Source organism: Mytilus edulis, chromosome 2, assembly GCF_963676685.1.
Source record: "Mytilus edulis chromosome 2, xbMytEdul2.2, whole genome shotgun sequence".
In the NCBI taxonomy this organism is placed as follows: domain Eukaryota; kingdom Metazoa; phylum Mollusca; class Bivalvia; order Mytilida; family Mytilidae; genus Mytilus; species Mytilus edulis.
In genome coordinates, this window is record NC_092345.1 from 69246705 (window position 1) to 69264311 (window position 17607).

The 17607-nt window shown below is 34.6% G+C and overlaps 1 protein-coding gene across 3 annotated transcripts in view; it reads left to right on the forward strand.

Moving 5' to 3' along the window:
• The window catches only part of LOC139512766 (uncharacterized), a 107841-nt gene that overhangs the window by 84786 nt on the left and 5448 nt on the right, over window positions 1–17607 (forward strand). For 2 of the 3 annotated variants that reach the window (XM_071300653.1, XM_071300656.1), the window contains 14 exons: window positions 314–483; window positions 2391–2515; window positions 6381–6479; window positions 7003–7147; window positions 7753–7851; window positions 8428–8550; window positions 11481–11796; window positions 12757–12918; window positions 13332–13419; window positions 14153–14293; window positions 14733–14924; window positions 15331–15428; window positions 16347–16516; window positions 17094–17218. In XM_071300653.1, the coding sequence (XP_071156754.1) occupies window positions 314–483; window positions 2391–2515; window positions 6381–6479; window positions 7003–7147; window positions 7753–7851; window positions 8428–8550; window positions 11481–11796; window positions 12757–12918; window positions 13332–13419; window positions 14153–14293; window positions 14733–14924; window positions 15331–15428; window positions 16347–16516; window positions 17094–17218 (2053 nt within the window). Of the gene's footprint in view, window positions 1–313; window positions 484–2390; window positions 2516–6380; window positions 6480–7002; window positions 7148–7752; window positions 7852–8427; window positions 8551–10980; window positions 11045–11480; window positions 11797–12756; window positions 12919–13331; window positions 13420–14152; window positions 14294–14732; window positions 14925–15330; window positions 15429–16346; window positions 16517–17093; window positions 17219–17607 lie in introns of all 3 variants that reach the window. The other variant, XM_071300654.1, reaches the window with a different exon arrangement.

Consider the following 17607-nt stretch of genomic DNA (forward strand, 5'->3'; position numbering starts at 1 on the left):
GTGTCATAATGTATGTACAACTTCCTAGGTTAAAGGTCAGTCCATCTGTCTGTCGGTCAGTAAACTTCCCTAACAATTTGTGTCCGCTCTATATCTTATATTAACCATTATGATTTCCCTCTTTATACTTGACATGTATATTAACCAACACCAGAGGGTGTGTCATAATGTATGTACAACTTCCTAGGTCAAAGATAAAAAAACTTTGGTAACAGCGTAGCCCAGAGAGATGGCTCTCATCTCAATGATGTCTCGTTTTAATTATTCTGCATGTCATTTTTCATTTGTCAAAATCTCTATATATCTATTCTAGAATTACACAGCACTGAGGATGTTCCAGACAGCAGAAGAATTTTTCACATCATTAGGGTTGAAGCCAATGCCTCAGGAATTCTGGGACAAATCAATCATAGAGAAACCAGCAGACCGTGAAATTGTTTGTCATGCTTCAGCATGGGACTTTTACAACAGGAAGGATTTTAGGTTTGGACACCATTAATGAATAAAAATTTAAATGAGAATTTAAATCTTGTGATATATTTGTTTACAAGATCCAATAAAAATTTTATGAGAATTGCTATACATGTACCATATTTAGGTAAACATATTTTTAGCTCACCTGGCCTGATCGGCCAAGTGAGCTTTTCTCATCACTTGGTGTCCGTTGTCCGTCGTCGTCCTCTGTCATCGTCGTCCGTCGTCATCGTTAACTTTTACGTTTTGAACTTCTTCTAGAAAACCACTGAATGGAATGAAACCAAACATGGCATGAATGTTCCTTATGGGGTGCTGAGAAGTTTTGTTACTTTGTAGCCAATCCATCATCCAAGATGGCCGCCAGCAGGGGACTTAGTTTAACATAGGACCCTATGGGAAATGCATACAAATGACTTTTTTTAGAGAACCACTGAATGGAATGAAACCAAACATGTCTTGAATGTTCCTTATGAGGTGCTGACCAACTGTTGTTACTTTGTAGCTGATCCATCATCCAAGATGGCCACCAGTGGGGGGACTTACTTAGTAGTTTAACATAGGACCCTATGGGAAATGCATACAAATGACTTCTGTTAGAAAACCACTGAATGGAATGAAACCAAACATGGCATGAATGTTCCTTATGAAGTGCTGAGAAGTTTTGTTACTTTGTAGCCAATCCATCATCCAAGATGGCCGCCAGCAGGGGACTTAGTTTAACATAGGACCCTATGGGAAATGCATACAAATGACTTCTTTTAGAGAACCACTGAATGGAATGAAACCAAACATGTCTTGAATGTTCCTTATGAGATGCTTACCAAGTGTTGTTACTTTGTCCCTGATCCAACATCCAAGATAGCCGCCAGCGGGGGGACTTAGTTTAACATAGGACCCTATGGGAAATGCATACAAATGACTTTTTTTTAGAGAACCACTGATTGGAATGAAACCAAACATAGCATGAATGTTCCTTATGAGATGCTTACCAAGTGTTGTTACTTTGTTGCCGATCCAACATCCAAGATGGCCGCCAGCGGGGGGACTTAGTTTAACATAGGACCCTATGGGAAATGCATACAAATGACTTCTTTTAGAGAACCACTGAATGGAATGAAACCAAACATAGCATGAATGTTCCTTATGAGGTGCTGACCAACTGTTGTTACTTTGTAGCTGATCCATCATCCAAGATGGCCACCAGTGGGGGGACTTACTTAGTAGTTTAACATAGGACCCTGTGGGAAATGCATACAAAAGTCTTCTTCTAGAGAACCACTGAATTGAATGAAATCAAACATAGCATGAATGTTCCTTTCTTTATGAGGTGCTGGCCAAGTGTTGTTACTTTGTAGCCAAATTTTATCTTTTTTTTTATATAATTTCAAAAAGTGAGAAAGGTGAGCGATACAGGCTCTTGAGAGCCTCTAGTTTGCTTGCCCTCCTTTGAAAGTGACAGAGAAGAACATAGTTATGATATATAAATGCATGACTCACTCAAAATCCCTATTCACTTGAGAGACACATGTCTCAGAAACACATTGTAGTATAACCATATAGTAATTTGCATCTAGAGTTTGTTTTTGTTTTCTTCTACAGTCCTTTTGTATGTAAAGCATTGCAGCTTAGAAGAGATTTTTACATTTATGTGTATGGTGAAAATTATATCAATAGATCATCATTTGGATTTTGCATTAATTCACTTACTAGGTATCTGCATCTTATTGTTTGAATCATTAAATGTACAGTCTATACACACATAATTCATTAATTGACATACTGAGGTATAAATGTAAAGATAGAATGCATGAAAAAATAGCATTTATAGATATCATAATAATCAGAAATGGTCTTATCTTAATATTTTCTGTATTTAATGATACTTTAACATTTTCATTTGTCCTAATCTGTAGGATTAAAATGTGTACAGCTGTGAACATGGAAGATCTGATTACTATCCATCATGAGATGGGACATATACAGTACTTCTTACAATATAAAGATAAACCTGTAACCTTCAGAGATGGAGCTAATCCTGGTAAGTAACCATGACAACATAGTGTTAGGACATATTCAGTACTTCTTACACTATAAAGATATACCTGTAACCTTCAGAGATGGAGCAAATCCTGGTAAGTAACCATGACAACATAGTGTTAGGACATATACAGTACTTCTTACAATATAAAGATAAACCTGTAACCTTCAGAGATGGAGCTAATCCTGGTAAGTAACCATGACAACATAGTGTTAGGACATATACAGTACTTCTTACACTATAAAGATAAACCTGTAACCTTCAGACATGGAGCAAATCCTGGTAAGTAACCATGACAACATAGTGTTAGGACATATTCAGTACTACTTACAATATAAAGATAAACCTGTAACCTTCAGAGATGGAGCTAATCCTGGTAAGTAACCATGACAACATAGTGTTAGGACATATTCAGTACTTCTTACAATATAAAGATAAACCTGTAACCTTCAGAGATGGAGCTAATCCTGGTAAGTAACCATGACAACATAGAGTTAGGACATATACAGTACTTCTTACAATATAAAGATAAACCTGTAACCTTCAGAGTAGAGCAAATCCTGGTAAGTAACCATGACAACATAGTGTTAGGACATATACAGTACTTCTTACACTATAAAGACAAACCTGTAACCTTCAGAGATGGAGCAAATCCTGGTAAGTAACCATGACAACATAGTGTTAGGACATATACAGTACTTCTTACATTATAAAGATAAACCTGTGACCTTCAGAGATGGAGCAAATCCTGGTAAGTAACCATGACAACATAGTGTTAGGACATATACAGTACTTCTTACAATATAAAGATAAACCTGTAACCTTCAGAGATTGAGTAAATCCTGGTAAGTAACCATGACAACATAGTGTTAGGAGATATACAGTACTTCTTACACTATAAAGATAAACATGTAACCTTCAGAGATGGAGCTAATCCTGGTAAGTAACCATGACAATATAGTGTTAGGACATATACAGTACTTCTTACACTATAAAGATAAACCTGTAACCTTCAGAGATGGAGCTAATCCTGGTAAGTAACCATGACAATATAGTGTTAGGACATATACAGTACTTCTTACACTATAAAGATAAACCTGTAACCTTCAGAGATGGAGCTAATCCTGGTAAGTAACCATGGCAACATAGTGTTAAGACATATACAGTACTTCTCACAATATAAAAATAAACCTGTAACCTCAGAGATGGAGCAAATCCTGGTAAGTAACCATGACAACATAGTGTTCGGACATATTCAGTACTTCTTACAATATATAGATAAAGCTGTAACCTTCAGAGATGGAGCAAATCCTGGTAAGTAACCATGACAACATAGTGTTAGGACATATACAGTACTTCTTACAAGATAAAGATAAACCTGTAACCTTCAGAGATGGAGCAAATCCTGGTAAGTAACCATGGCAACATAGTGTTAGGACATATTCAGTACTTCTTACAATATAAAGATAAACCTGTAACCTTCAGAGATGGAGTAAATCCTGGTAAGTAACCATGACAACATAGTGTTAGGACATATTCAGTACTTCTTACAATATAAAGATAAACCTGTAACCTTCAGAAATGGAGCTAATCCTGGTAAGTAACCATGACAACATAGTGTTAGGACATATACAGTACTTCTTACACTATAAAGATAAACATGTAACCTTCAGAGATGGAGCTAATCCTGGTAAGTAACCATGACAACATAGTGTTAGGACATATTCAGTACTTCTTACAATATAAAGATAAACCTGTAACCTTCAGAGATGGAGCAAATCCTGGTAAGTAACCATGACAACATAGTGTTAGGACATATTCAGTACTTCTTACAATATAAAGATAAACCTGTAACATTCAGAGATGGAGCAAATCCTGGTAAGTAACCATGACAACATAGTGTTCGGACATATACAGTACTACTTACAATATAAAGATAAACCTGTAACCTTCAGAGATGGAGCAAATCCTGGTAAGTAACCATGACAACATAGTGTTAGGACATATACAGTACTTCTTACAATATAAAGATAAACCTGTAACCTTCAGAGATAGAGCAAATCCTGGTAAGTAACCATGACAACATAGTGTTAGGACATATACAGTACTTCTTACAATATCAAGATAAACCTGTAACCTTCAGAGATTGAGTAAATCCTGGTAAGTAACCATGACAACATAGTGTTAGGACATATACAGTACTTCTTACAATATCAAGATAAACCTGTAACCTTCAGAGATTGAGTAAATCCTGGTAAGTAACCATGACAACATAGTGTTAGGAGATATACAGTACTTCTTACACTATAAAGATAAACATGTAACCTTCAGAGATGGAGCTAATCCTGGTAAGTAACCATGGCAACATAGTGTTAGGACATATACAGTACTTCTCACAATATAAAAATAAACCTGTAACCTCAGAGATGGAGCAAATCCTGGTAAGTAACCATGACAACATAGTGTTCGGACATATTCAGTACTTCTTACAATATATAGATAAAGCCGTAACCTTCAGAGATGGAGCAAATCCTGGTAAGTAACCATGACAACATAGTGTTAGGACATATACAGTACTTCTTACAATATAAAGATAAACCTGTAACCTTCAGAGATGGAGCTAATCCTGGTAAGTAACCATGACAACATAGTGTTAGGACATATACAGTACTACTTACAATATAAAGATAAACCTGTAACCTTCAGAGATGGAGCTAATCCTGGTAAGTAACCATGACAACATAGTGTTAGGACATATACAGTACTACTTACAATATAAAGATAAACATGTAACCTTCAGAGATGGAGCAAATCCTGGTAAGTAACCATGACAACATAGTGTTAGGACATATACAGTACTACTTACAATATAAAGATAAACCTGTAACCTTCAGAGATGGAGCTAATCCTGGTAAGTAACCATGACAACATAGTGTTAGGACATATACAGTACTTCTTACAATATAAAGATAAACCTGTAACCTTCAGAGATGGAGCAAATCCTGGTAGTGTTAGGACATATGTATGTCTGTGCGTCTGTTCATCCTTCTGTCTGTTAGTTTGTCTGTTCGTCCATTCATCTGTCCGTCTGTCCCGCTTCAGGTTAAAGTTTTTGGTAAAGGTAGTTTTTGATATAGTTGAAGTTCAATCAAAATGAAACTTAGTGCATGTCCCCTATGATATGATCTTTCTAATTTTAATGCCAAATTAGAATTTTGACCACAATTTCATGGTCCACTGAACATAGAAAAGGATAGTGGGAGTGGGGAATCCATGTACTATGGACACATTCTTGTTAACAAGATGGTTTTCCAATAACAACACAGATTAAGCAAATCTTGTTAACTTACCATGGCAACAAGATGCCTTGACATTAACAGTAGTTCTTACTGCAAGATTTTAATATGTAATCTTAACAGATGGAGCAAATCCACACAGATACTAAATTGATATGGTTATGTCAACAAATTGAACATACACAATAAAAATTTGAACTCATAAGGTTGAACAATTTCAGCATAAAAATGTCTTGATAAGGTGACTTTCTGACTATTACTATGTGAAAGTTTTACTCTGTGTGAAGGTCTGGTTCAAAACCTTGTATATTTGTATTATATCAAAATGCAATCATCCCTAAAAGGCATGAAATATTTTCCACTGGAAGTAAAGGATATTCCTTCATTGTTATCTCATACATAATGGTATTATATAGTGTCTACATGTTGTCAGATATGTTAGTTTACGTTCTGAACACATGGTTTAATTGGATGCAGACAATTAGTTTATATAATCTATGAGATAGTCACAAACACAAAACCATTCAAAATAAAAAAAATGAAAATGCATACATTTTTCTATATTTTAGGTTTCCATGAAGCAGTTGGTGATGTTTTAGCATTATCTGTTGCCACACCAAAACATCTACAGAAAATAAACCTTTTAGATACCGTGGAAAATGATAAAGGTACCTTGTTATTGATAAGAAATTGTTGGAGAATTTAAGGCAGTTATTTTTAGATTTTAATTCTTCTATTTAGTTATAGTTACATTATATGTATGTTTCAAATTACATGTAGTATGTTACTTTGATTGGCTAACAGCAATCTCTCGTCATTCTGAAATTAACCTCCATTTCAAAATGAAATGTAACATTCATGATGACATGAGATTTCACAATAAAGTGCACAGGTAAATAAAAGAAAAAGTTGATAGAAATCATGTTTTTTATGAACCTGTATCTTTAAGAATTTATATTGCCATCTTATCATATAGAAATATCTTTTGCCTTAATCTTAGTTAATAAAAAAAAAGGAAAATAATCACAGATAGAAATGGCTATTCTTATTTTCACCACAGTAAAGGTTTCATGACAATTATTCTTTCAAATCTGTATATGCATCCGGTGACATTAACATATTTATTGAACTAGCTTTTAATTGGCAGTGTAAATGCTCACTTATACTCTTTGTGTTTTTCCATTTTAACAGAGAGTGACATTAACTTTTTAATGAAAATGGCTTTAGAAAAGATAGCTTTTCTACCTTTTGGATACCTCATGGACCAATGGAGATGGAGTGTGTTTAGTGGGGAGACAACTCCTGATGAATACAATCAGAAATGGTGGGATCTTAGGTGAGTAATCTCCTTTTTCAATAGTTTCTTTCCTTCTTCTTCCATATAAGAGTTGGGTTCCTTGAATGAAAAGTTTAAACTCTGCCGGACTACACATGTTGACATTACATATCTAGTCCCCTAAGGCTATATACAGTAATTACAATAAAATCAGGTTGTTACGGTTAAAATCATGTACAATCGTTTAGTCTGGTATTAATGTGTTGTCTGTAGCCCTGAGCGGAAATCTTCAACTGATCCCGCTTCAGCAACCCTGGCAGGAAATGTATTCCATTCCTATTTATAGACTAGCCTAGGTGGAAAATTTTCAACACAACTGATATGCATCTGTTTTGACTTCTAATGTAGATTGGTAGATTGAAGGATTTAACTTGCCTGTTTTAAAATGGTAGTTGATAGAATTGTAGATCAAAATAGTGCATATTAATTTTGTAGCTGTAACATTTGTAATGAAACATTTTTAAAATGAACTTGAAAGAAATATATCTTGTTCCTTTTCAATATAATGAGTTTTTGCTTTATGAATGTAACAATAGAAAAACTCACAATAATAGAACATAATGACATGTCCATTGCTTAATTTAATATTTTTCAAATTTCTTAAGATGTAAATATCAAGGAATATCACCTCCAGTAGAAAGAACAGCAGAAGATTTTGATCCTGGAGCAAAATATCATATTCCAGGAAATACTCCTTATATCAGGTTAGGCAATCATTTGTTTTATTACTATATCTATCCCAAATAAGCCTAGTGACCAAGACTGAAAACAAATGTCAATTTAAGAAAGAAAAATGAAAATGAAAATGAGGAATGTGTAAAAGAGACAACAACCTGGTCAAAGAGCAGAAAACAGCCGAATGCCACCCAGGGGCAGGCTTCAGCTGACCCCTAAACAAAAATGTGTAATAGTTCATATTAAACTCCAAAACATATAATTATACCCCTGCTTGGAGATATTTAATTGAAGATAATATTGGTTCTGATGTCACAAGGTCAGATTTTTAACATATTATCCAATCAGTTGTTTAAGATTGTTTCTGGTCCACAAGCTGTCTGATGGTTGCAACGTTTTAAGGTTGTTTGCTGTCTTAGTTTGATACATATCTGATACCTCTTTTTGTTCATATATATAAAAAAAAAAAAAAAAACACATATACACAATCAAAATGCTAAATGACATAAAGACAAAATATTTGTTGTATTATAACCTTTGATGATTCTTAATAGTGAAAAAATTGGTTTTAATGTTATTGAATATACTTTATGTTTTATTTATAGATACTTTATAAGTTTTGTTGTACAGTTCCAGTTCCAGAAAGCTTTATGTGATACTGCTGGTCATAGTGGTCCATTGCATACCTGTGATATATACAGGTCTAAAGAAGCTGGAGAGAAACTAGGGTAGGTACATGAGATACTGCTGGTCATAGTGGACCATTACATACCTGTGATATATACAGGTCTAAAGAAGCTGGAGAGAAACTAGGGTAGGTACATGAGATACTGCAGGTCATAGTGGTCCATTACATACCTGTGATATATACAGGTCTAAAGAGGCTGGAGAGAAACTAGGGTAGGTACATGTGACACTGCAGGTCATAGTGGACCATTACATACCTGTGATATATGCAGGTCTAAAGAGGCTGGAGAGAAACTAGGGTAGGTACATGTGACACTGCAGGTCATAGTGGACCATTACATACCTGTGATATATACAGGTCTAAAGAAGCTGGAGAGAAACTAGGGTAGGTACATGTGACACTGCAGGTCATAGTGGACCATTACATACCTGTGATATATACAGGTCGAAAGAGGCTGGAGAGAAACTAGGGTAGGTACATGTGACACTGCAGGTCATAGTGGACCATTACATACCTGTGATATATACAGGTCTAAAGAGGCTGGAGAGAAACTAGGGTAGGTACATGTGACACTGCAGGTCATAGTGGACCATTACATACCTGTGATATATACAGGTCTAAAGAGGCTGGAGAGAAACTAGGGTAGGTACATGTGACACTGCAGGTCATAGTGGACCATTACATACCTGTGATATATACAGGTCTAAAGAAGCTGGAGAGAAACTAGGGTAGGTACATGTAACACTGCAGGTCATAGTGGACCATTACATACCTGTGATATATACAGGTCTAAAGAGGCTGGAGAGAAACTAGGGTAGGTACATGTGACACTGCAGGTCATAGTGGACCATTACATACCTGTGATATATACAGGTCTAAAGAGGCTGGAGAGAAACTAGGGTAGGTACATGTGACACTGCAGGTCATAGTGGTCCATTACATACCTGTGATATATACAGGTCTAAAGAAGCTGGAGAGAAACTAGGGTAGGTACATGAGATACTGCTGGTCATAGTGGACCATTACATACCTGTGATATATACAGGTCTAAAGAAGCTGGAGAGAAACTAGGGTAGGTACATGAGATACTGCAGGTCATAGTGGTCCATTACATACCTGTGATATATACAGGTCTAAAGAGGCTGGAGAGAAACTAGGGTAGGTACATGTGACACTGCAGGTCATAGTGGACCATTACATACCTGTGATATATACAGGTCTAAAGAGGCTGGAGAGAAACTAGGGTAGGTACATGTGACACTGCAGGTCATAGTGGACCATTACATACCTGTGATATATACAGGTCTAAAGAGGCTGGAGAGAAACTAGGGTAGGTACATGTGACACTGCAGGTCATAGTGGACCATTACATACCTGTGATATATACAGGTCTAAAGAGGCTGGAGAGAAACTAGGGTAGGTACATGTGACACTGCAGGTCATAGTGGACCATTACATACCTGTGATATATACAGGTCTAAAGAGGCTGGAGAGAAACTAGGGTAGGTACATGTGACACTGCAGGTCATAGTGGTCCGTTGCATACCTGTGATATATACAGGTCTAAAGAGGCTGGAGAGAAACTAGGGTAGGTACATGTGACACTGCAGGTCATAGTGGACCATTACATACCTGTGATAAATACAGGTCTAAAGAGGCTGGAGAGAAACTAGGGTAGGTACATGTGACACTGCAGGTCATAGTGGTCCGTTCCATACCTGTGATATATACAGGTCTAAAGAGGCTGGAGAGAAACTAGGGTAGGTACATGTGACACTGCAGGTCATAGTGGACCATTACATACCTGTGATATATACAGGTCTAAAGAGGCTGGAGAGAAACTAGGGTAGGTACATGTGACACTGCAGGTCATAGTGGACCATTACATACCTGTGATATATACAGGTCTAAAGAAGCTGGAGAGAAACTAGGGTAGGTACATGAGATACTGCAGGTCATAGTGGACCATTACATACCTGTGATATATACAGGTCTAAAGAAGCTGGAGAGAAACTAGGGTAGGTACATGTGACACTGCAGGTCATAGTGGACCATTACATACCTGTGATATATACAGGTCTAAAGAGGCTGGAGAGAAACTAGGGTAGGTACATGTGACACTGCAGGTCATAGTGGACCATTACATACCTGTGATATATACAGGTCTAAAGAGGCTGGAGAGAAACTAGGGTAGGTACATGTGACACTGCAGGTCATAGTGGACCATTACATACCTGTGATATATACAGGTCTAAAGAGGCTGGAGAGAAACTAGGGTAGGTACATGTGACACTGCAGGTCATAGTGGTCCGTTGCATACCTGTGATATATACAGGTCTAAAGAAGCTGGAGAGAAACTAGGGTAGGTACATGTGACACTGCAGGTCATAGTGGTGCGTTGCATACCTGTGATATATACAGGTCTAAAGAAGCTGGAGAGAAACTAGGGTAGGTACATGTGATACTGCAGGTCATAGTGGTCCGTTGCATACCTGTGATATATACAGGTCTAAAGAAGCTGGAGATAAACTAGGGTAATTTCATTTATTGAAAAATAAACTTTGGGGCTTACAGCCTCCAATATTCATCATCTTTCACCACATAAGAAAACCTAACAGCTTAGTAATCAATTATTACAATCAGGAAATACAGTTAAGTGCTGCAATTTCATCTGTGCGTTTTATTTACTCTACTTTAAACAAAACAAAATTAGCATTTAAAAGTTTCAAAAACTGATAATCATAACATGGAACGATTTTTTTGTTTTCATTTAGTTCTTAAAACATACAGAGAACCAGTAAAGATATTTACATACTTTGTTTTTCCTTATTTGATGACAAAATAATTATGAAATATCACTCTCACCAATTAAAGAACCAAATTTAAGGTCAAGATGGCTGCAAATATGAACTCTAGCAATAGTTTTCTTTATAATATGTATCCTTAAAAAAACATGCCATATTTTTTCAGTGCAATGCTTAGACTTGGATCCTCCAAACCTTGGCCAGAGGCAATGATGGCAATTACAGGACAACCTAACATGGATGCTACACCCATCATTGATTATTTCACACCACTTATTGATTGGCTTAAAGAACAAAATAAGGGAGATAACCCAGGTTGGAGTGAGACATGTTCCATAACTAAACTATCACCATCCATAGGAAAGGAGGCAGAAGGATGGTTGACACAGTATGAGAAACAGGCCACAGTAGCATATAACAAAGCTTATAATGCAGAATGGGCGTACACATCTAATATAACAGACCAAACAAAGGCTGCTTATGTAAATATATTATTTTGATTTACCATGAGTGATGTTTGAAATTCTTATTAAATAATTGTCAGTTGTAGGTTAGTTGTTATATTATGTATGTAAATAAGAACTATTTAATGTTGTATCAGAATTTGATTTTTTGAGAAAGAATGCTTTTACACTAGTAACCATCTGGATTCACAGGTTTTCTGACTGGACTTTGATCAGAGTTAGACATTGACATGCATCTAATCTGATACTGGTCTAGATTCCAACAGCATCTTTATACACACATGGGGAGGGAAATGGGTGGTGTTGTTATAATGTAATGTCGATTTATATCTTGTAATAGACAAAACTGATACTTACTTGGTTTTCATTTATTTTAGGTCATACATCATATATACCCTGCTATATATTTTTTATGCCCCACCTACAATAGAAGAGGGGCATTATGTTTTCTGGTCTGTGTGTCAGTTCGTGCATCTGTCCCGCTTCAGGTTAAAGTGTTTGGTCAGGGTAGTTTTTGATGAAGCTGAATTCCAATCAACTTGAAACTTAGTACACATGTTCCCTATGATATGATCTTTCTAATTTTAAAGCCAAATTAGACTTTTGACCCCAATTTCACAGTCCACTGAACATAGAAAATGAAAGTGGAAGTTTCAGGTTAAGGTTTTTGGTCAAGTTAGTTTTTGATGAAGTTGAAGTCCAATCAACTTGAAACTTTAAGTACACATGTTCCCTATGATATGATCTTTCTAATTTTAATGCCAAAATAGATTTTTTACCCGATTTCACGGTCCATTGAACATGGAAAATGATAGTGCGGATGGGGCATCCGTGTACTTGGGACACATTCTTGTTTAAATTAGTATTTTCTATCCCTTACAATTTAAACAACACTTGTATTTGTTATGTTTTTGTAAATCTTTGGAAGTTTGATATGACAGAACAAGGTACATTAAATGTTTATATTTTTTGTTTCAGACTAGATCCCAAGTAGAGTTAGCTCATTTTGAGAAACAGATGTATAATAAAGCCTCACAGTATGACTGGCAAACGTTTTACAATACAACACAGAAGAGATTGTTTAAAGCCATCACAAACATAGGAACAAGTGCCCTTTCTGATATGAACCAGCTTGAGCAGGTATATATATACAGTTTAAAGATTCAAAGAGGTCTACTTTTTTTATATGGGAAACCTCAAATATCATAATGAAATGAAAAGATGACCAATGCATTGAGGTTCTGAAGGCACTCTGAAAGTATTATTGAACATCAAGTCTCTGGCATATTAGACATTTCATGGAAGTTGCATTTACAAAGTTTGGTAGATAGAATGTATGAAAGAACAACAGAAAGGCTCCCTGCTTTTTCTGTTTCAGTTTGAAGGGAGAAAATATTTATTTATGCACTTTTATTGATTTTTTGAAGAAATTGATGATAAATCCACTGAATTACAGTATGTCTATATACAAGTTACAAATCTTACATATATTACAGATTTTTGTTTGTAATCAGATTTTTGACACGTTTCAAACAAGTTTATTAATTTTACAGCTGAAGGGATTATTATCAGATATGTCTGGTATCTATGGTAATGGAAAGGTGTGTTTATCTGATAACGTATGTCTCAAATTAGAACCAGGTAAGTTACATCCGTAGATGGAAAAAAGATAGAAATCATGACAACTATATATTGTTTTTATTATGCAATTATCAAAGTTGTTATTATCAGAAACAAATTTGAAAATTTTGAAGATAGTAAATTTAGATTATAATATTATTGATTTTTTTCATTGAATATGCTTCCTTATACACACCTGCAGTATGCAATGGATGTTTAAAGTATTACCCTTGACGGTTGGTCTGTCTGTTGTTCTAGCTGTCCATCCGTCCATTCCATTTTCATTTCCATTCACTGACGTAAGTTTGCTAATGCAAATTTTATGAAAGTCTTACACAATCCTAAGAACCAAAACACACTGACAGAATTTTGAATTTTGCCAGTGAGTCACTTACTGTCTAGAGTTATGCCCCTTTATTACTTTGGAAATTGCAAAAAAAATGATTCTGCCTTAAGTTTACCTCATTCAAATTTTATGAAACTCATACACAATAATCAAAACTAAAACTTGCAGACAGTGAAATGGGTGAATTTCAAATATTCTTCATCCCTAGTAAATCTTTTGATACTTGTCTGCCTGGAATTTAAGGTAAATCTACCTGATATGGTATAAGACATTATTAACCAGTGGTGGGAGCATAGTGGTGTTATACTGCTTATACCTCCTTTATGGAATCACGTCCCTTTCAAAAATCCTAGATCTGCCCCCCTCAAATGGACAAAATTAATAATGCTATGAGGTGGTTTTTTTCAGATTTGTATAAAATTTTAGCTGAGTCTACAGATTATGACAAACTGTTAGCTGTATGGAAGGGATGGAGAGATGCTTGTCGTGTAATGAAACCTAAATATGTGGAATATATCTCTATTAGTAACAAAGCTATCAGGGAATTAGGTAAACTTATATTATTGAAATTTTTTGGAACTTCGAATATCCCAATAAATCATGCTTGAATACAATTAGTTTTATTTACAGGAATAAAGATTCCAGGAATAAATAAGTTAAGGAGAACATTTTTACAGTGCTATGGTCGCGTATTTGTTGCTATTCATTTACTATGTAACATATTGTTTACGTAACGTTGCCTTGTGCGCAGCATCTAAACATTACTTCAATGCAATTTAGATGAACAAACCTTATTAATTCAAAGCGAAGTACTAACCACAAGATTCATGACAATGGTATTGACACCTTGATTAGGACATAATAATAGATTTTTGTGAAAGCGATAAAATTGTTTTTTGTTCTTTTACAATTCCTTCTCTATTCAAGAATTCCCACTTTACTATTCTTGTTTTGTAACATCATAATTTATTGACTCTGTGTTTTGCAGGCTATAAGGATTACGGTGACTACTGGAGATCTCACTATGATGTACCTACATTTGAAGAAGATTTGGAGAATTTACTAAAACAGCTACAACCTCTTTACCAGAACCTACATACATATGTCCGTAGTAAACTAATGGGGGTGTATGGAGAGGATAAGTTCCCTGAGTCTGGACATATACCTGCTCATTTATTAGGTAATCATTATAACTTGAAGAGGGTGAGAAAAATTATATGAGTTATTTGTAGACCGTCTGCAATACATTGATGGGATGGGAAAAGTAGTGTAATATATTAAATGGCCGTTCATTAAACTTTTAACTTCTTTGAAATGTTTTGCAATACTTTTAGTTATATATATCTTTAACTGCCTTTAAATGATAAATTTGATTGTAAAATTAAATTGTTAATGATATGTTACTTGTTATAAAAAATTCAAGTGAACTATTTCTGATTTTCAATTACCAATAATTTATTTCCCTAACTTTGAGTGACCAAACAAACTATAGATTTGAGGTAACACTTCTGCAAAAAATGTTAAAAGAGAATTGTCTAAAGTAAATGATTACACAACTAGATTATTAAAAGAAGTTATTTTAACAGGTAACATGTGGGGCCAGCATTGGAATAACATCTATCATTTACTTGTACCATTTAAAAATAAAGAAGACATTGATGTTACACAAGCCATGAGAGATCAGGTAAAATTAATGTGTAACAATCCATGAGAGATTAGATTAAATAAATGTTAAAGAAGAGTTTTACCAGTATTCTATGTGGTAATTGTTTGATGACCTATAGTTGTTAACTTCTTCATCATTTGGTCACTGGTAGAGAGTTGCTTCATTGACAATTATACAAGATCTTCTAATTTTTGTATCATACTAAATTTGAACATCCTTTACACCTTCATTTCTGTTTCACCATAACACACTTTGTTTTGGGAGTTTTGTACCCTAATCTCTTTAAAAAATTAGGGTTTGCTGCAAAAGTTAAGGTTTATCTGTTATGAATTTGAGGAGCAATTTGATTGGAATAATAAACTATAGAAATGCTGTATCAGTGTCCAATTTTCCCAAATGAAATCTGACCAAATATGAAGTCACACTGTTTACTTGGGAAAAGTGTGATTATCATACACTGGTGCAATGAATTAGTATTTTAGAAATATTTCTTATAGTAAATAAAAATTTGATATAAGTGAACACAACTTACTGTTAATAGATGAACCTTGAAAATTGAGTTCTGTTCAAAATGAATAAAACAGATAAGAAATTGGAGTTTGATTGAAAAAAGAAATGTCAGCCATGTAGTTTAGAGGAATAATAAACAACTGAAGAAGGCCAATGGCCGAAACGTCTTGAACAATTGGTTTATTTATACAATTATAAAAGGTATGTTCCCTATTGGAATTTTGAAAACAAGGATGCATAATTCAAACAGTGAAACAAAAGATTCTAACTTTATTTTGCAGTATGAGCTTGTTTGAAATAAGGTATATGTATCACCATACTGCTTCTCTATACATCATTTGTAGTTTAAACATTGTTTTTATTTTATATATACAATTTTATATATGAAAAAGAGTTTAAAGTTAATTTAATTTAAATTTATTACAGGGATATACACCAAAGAAAATGTTCGAAGTGGCTGAGGAATTTTTCACATCATTGGGACTGGAGAAGATGCCAGCCACTTTCTGGAATGATACCATAATGGTAAATCCCCCTGGTGTAGAAATGGTCTGTCATGCTTCAGCTTGGGACTTTTATAATCAAAAGGACTTTAGGTATGAAAAATATATAATATGTTCAAATGGTCTGCTATGCATCAGCTTGTGACTTCTATAATCAAAAGGACTTTAGGTATTAAGAAATATATGTATGGATCCTTATATTTGTACTGTTGATTTAACTCTCGAAGCAAACAAGATTGCCAGATGTGAGTAAAATGAAAAGATTAACTTGTCAAATCCACCATTTTCTACATTAACCTGTAACAAGTCAGGAATATGACAGTTGTTTTCCATTCGTTTGATATGCTTGAGCTTATGATTTTGACATTTTTTTAGAGACTTTTCTGTTTTGAATTTTCCTTTGAGTTCCATATTTTTGTTTTTTTTTACTTTTTGTTACATAGTGACTTGAGAAGTAATATTGAACAAATAACTGAGTGTAGAACACAGTGGAATTAAAAATGGTTTTGAATTTTTTTGAGGAGATGATCAAGTGTGGTTTTTAAAGTCATTAATTCTCAATGGAAACTAGTTAAAAGGGAGATCAATTTTTGAAAAATTTAATAAAACATCTTTTTAACAAAAATTTGCTTAGAAAGATACATAATATGTCACTGTATGAATCTTTCAGAATTAAGATGTGTACTACAGTCACCATGGAGAATCTGTTTGTTATCCACCATGAAATGGGCCATATACAATACTTCTTACAATATAAAAATCAACCAGTAAAATTCAGGGAGGGTGCCAATAATGGTAAGATTTCAACCATAGTGAATACGTCAATTTGAGGGATTCCTCTATTATAGTTTAATCTTTTGTCATATTTATATAATGTGATGTAGGCCATGTACTATAATTTACATGGTATAAAACTGACAGTTGATGTATATTCGTCCATAAAAAATTATGTATTGATTTAAAGAGGATTCTAACGATGGTCAGCATTGTTATTAAGTGTGAAATGGACAATATATTATACTTCCTAATGTAGGTTATCTAACCAGTTGGATTTACAAAGGTTTCCAACAATAGCAGGTCTTATTCTGTTTAAAATGGTACATACATAGTACTTCATATAATGTATAAAAAGGAATTAACTGTAATCACCAATCCATTTTCACTCCTGAGTTGGAGGAAGCATT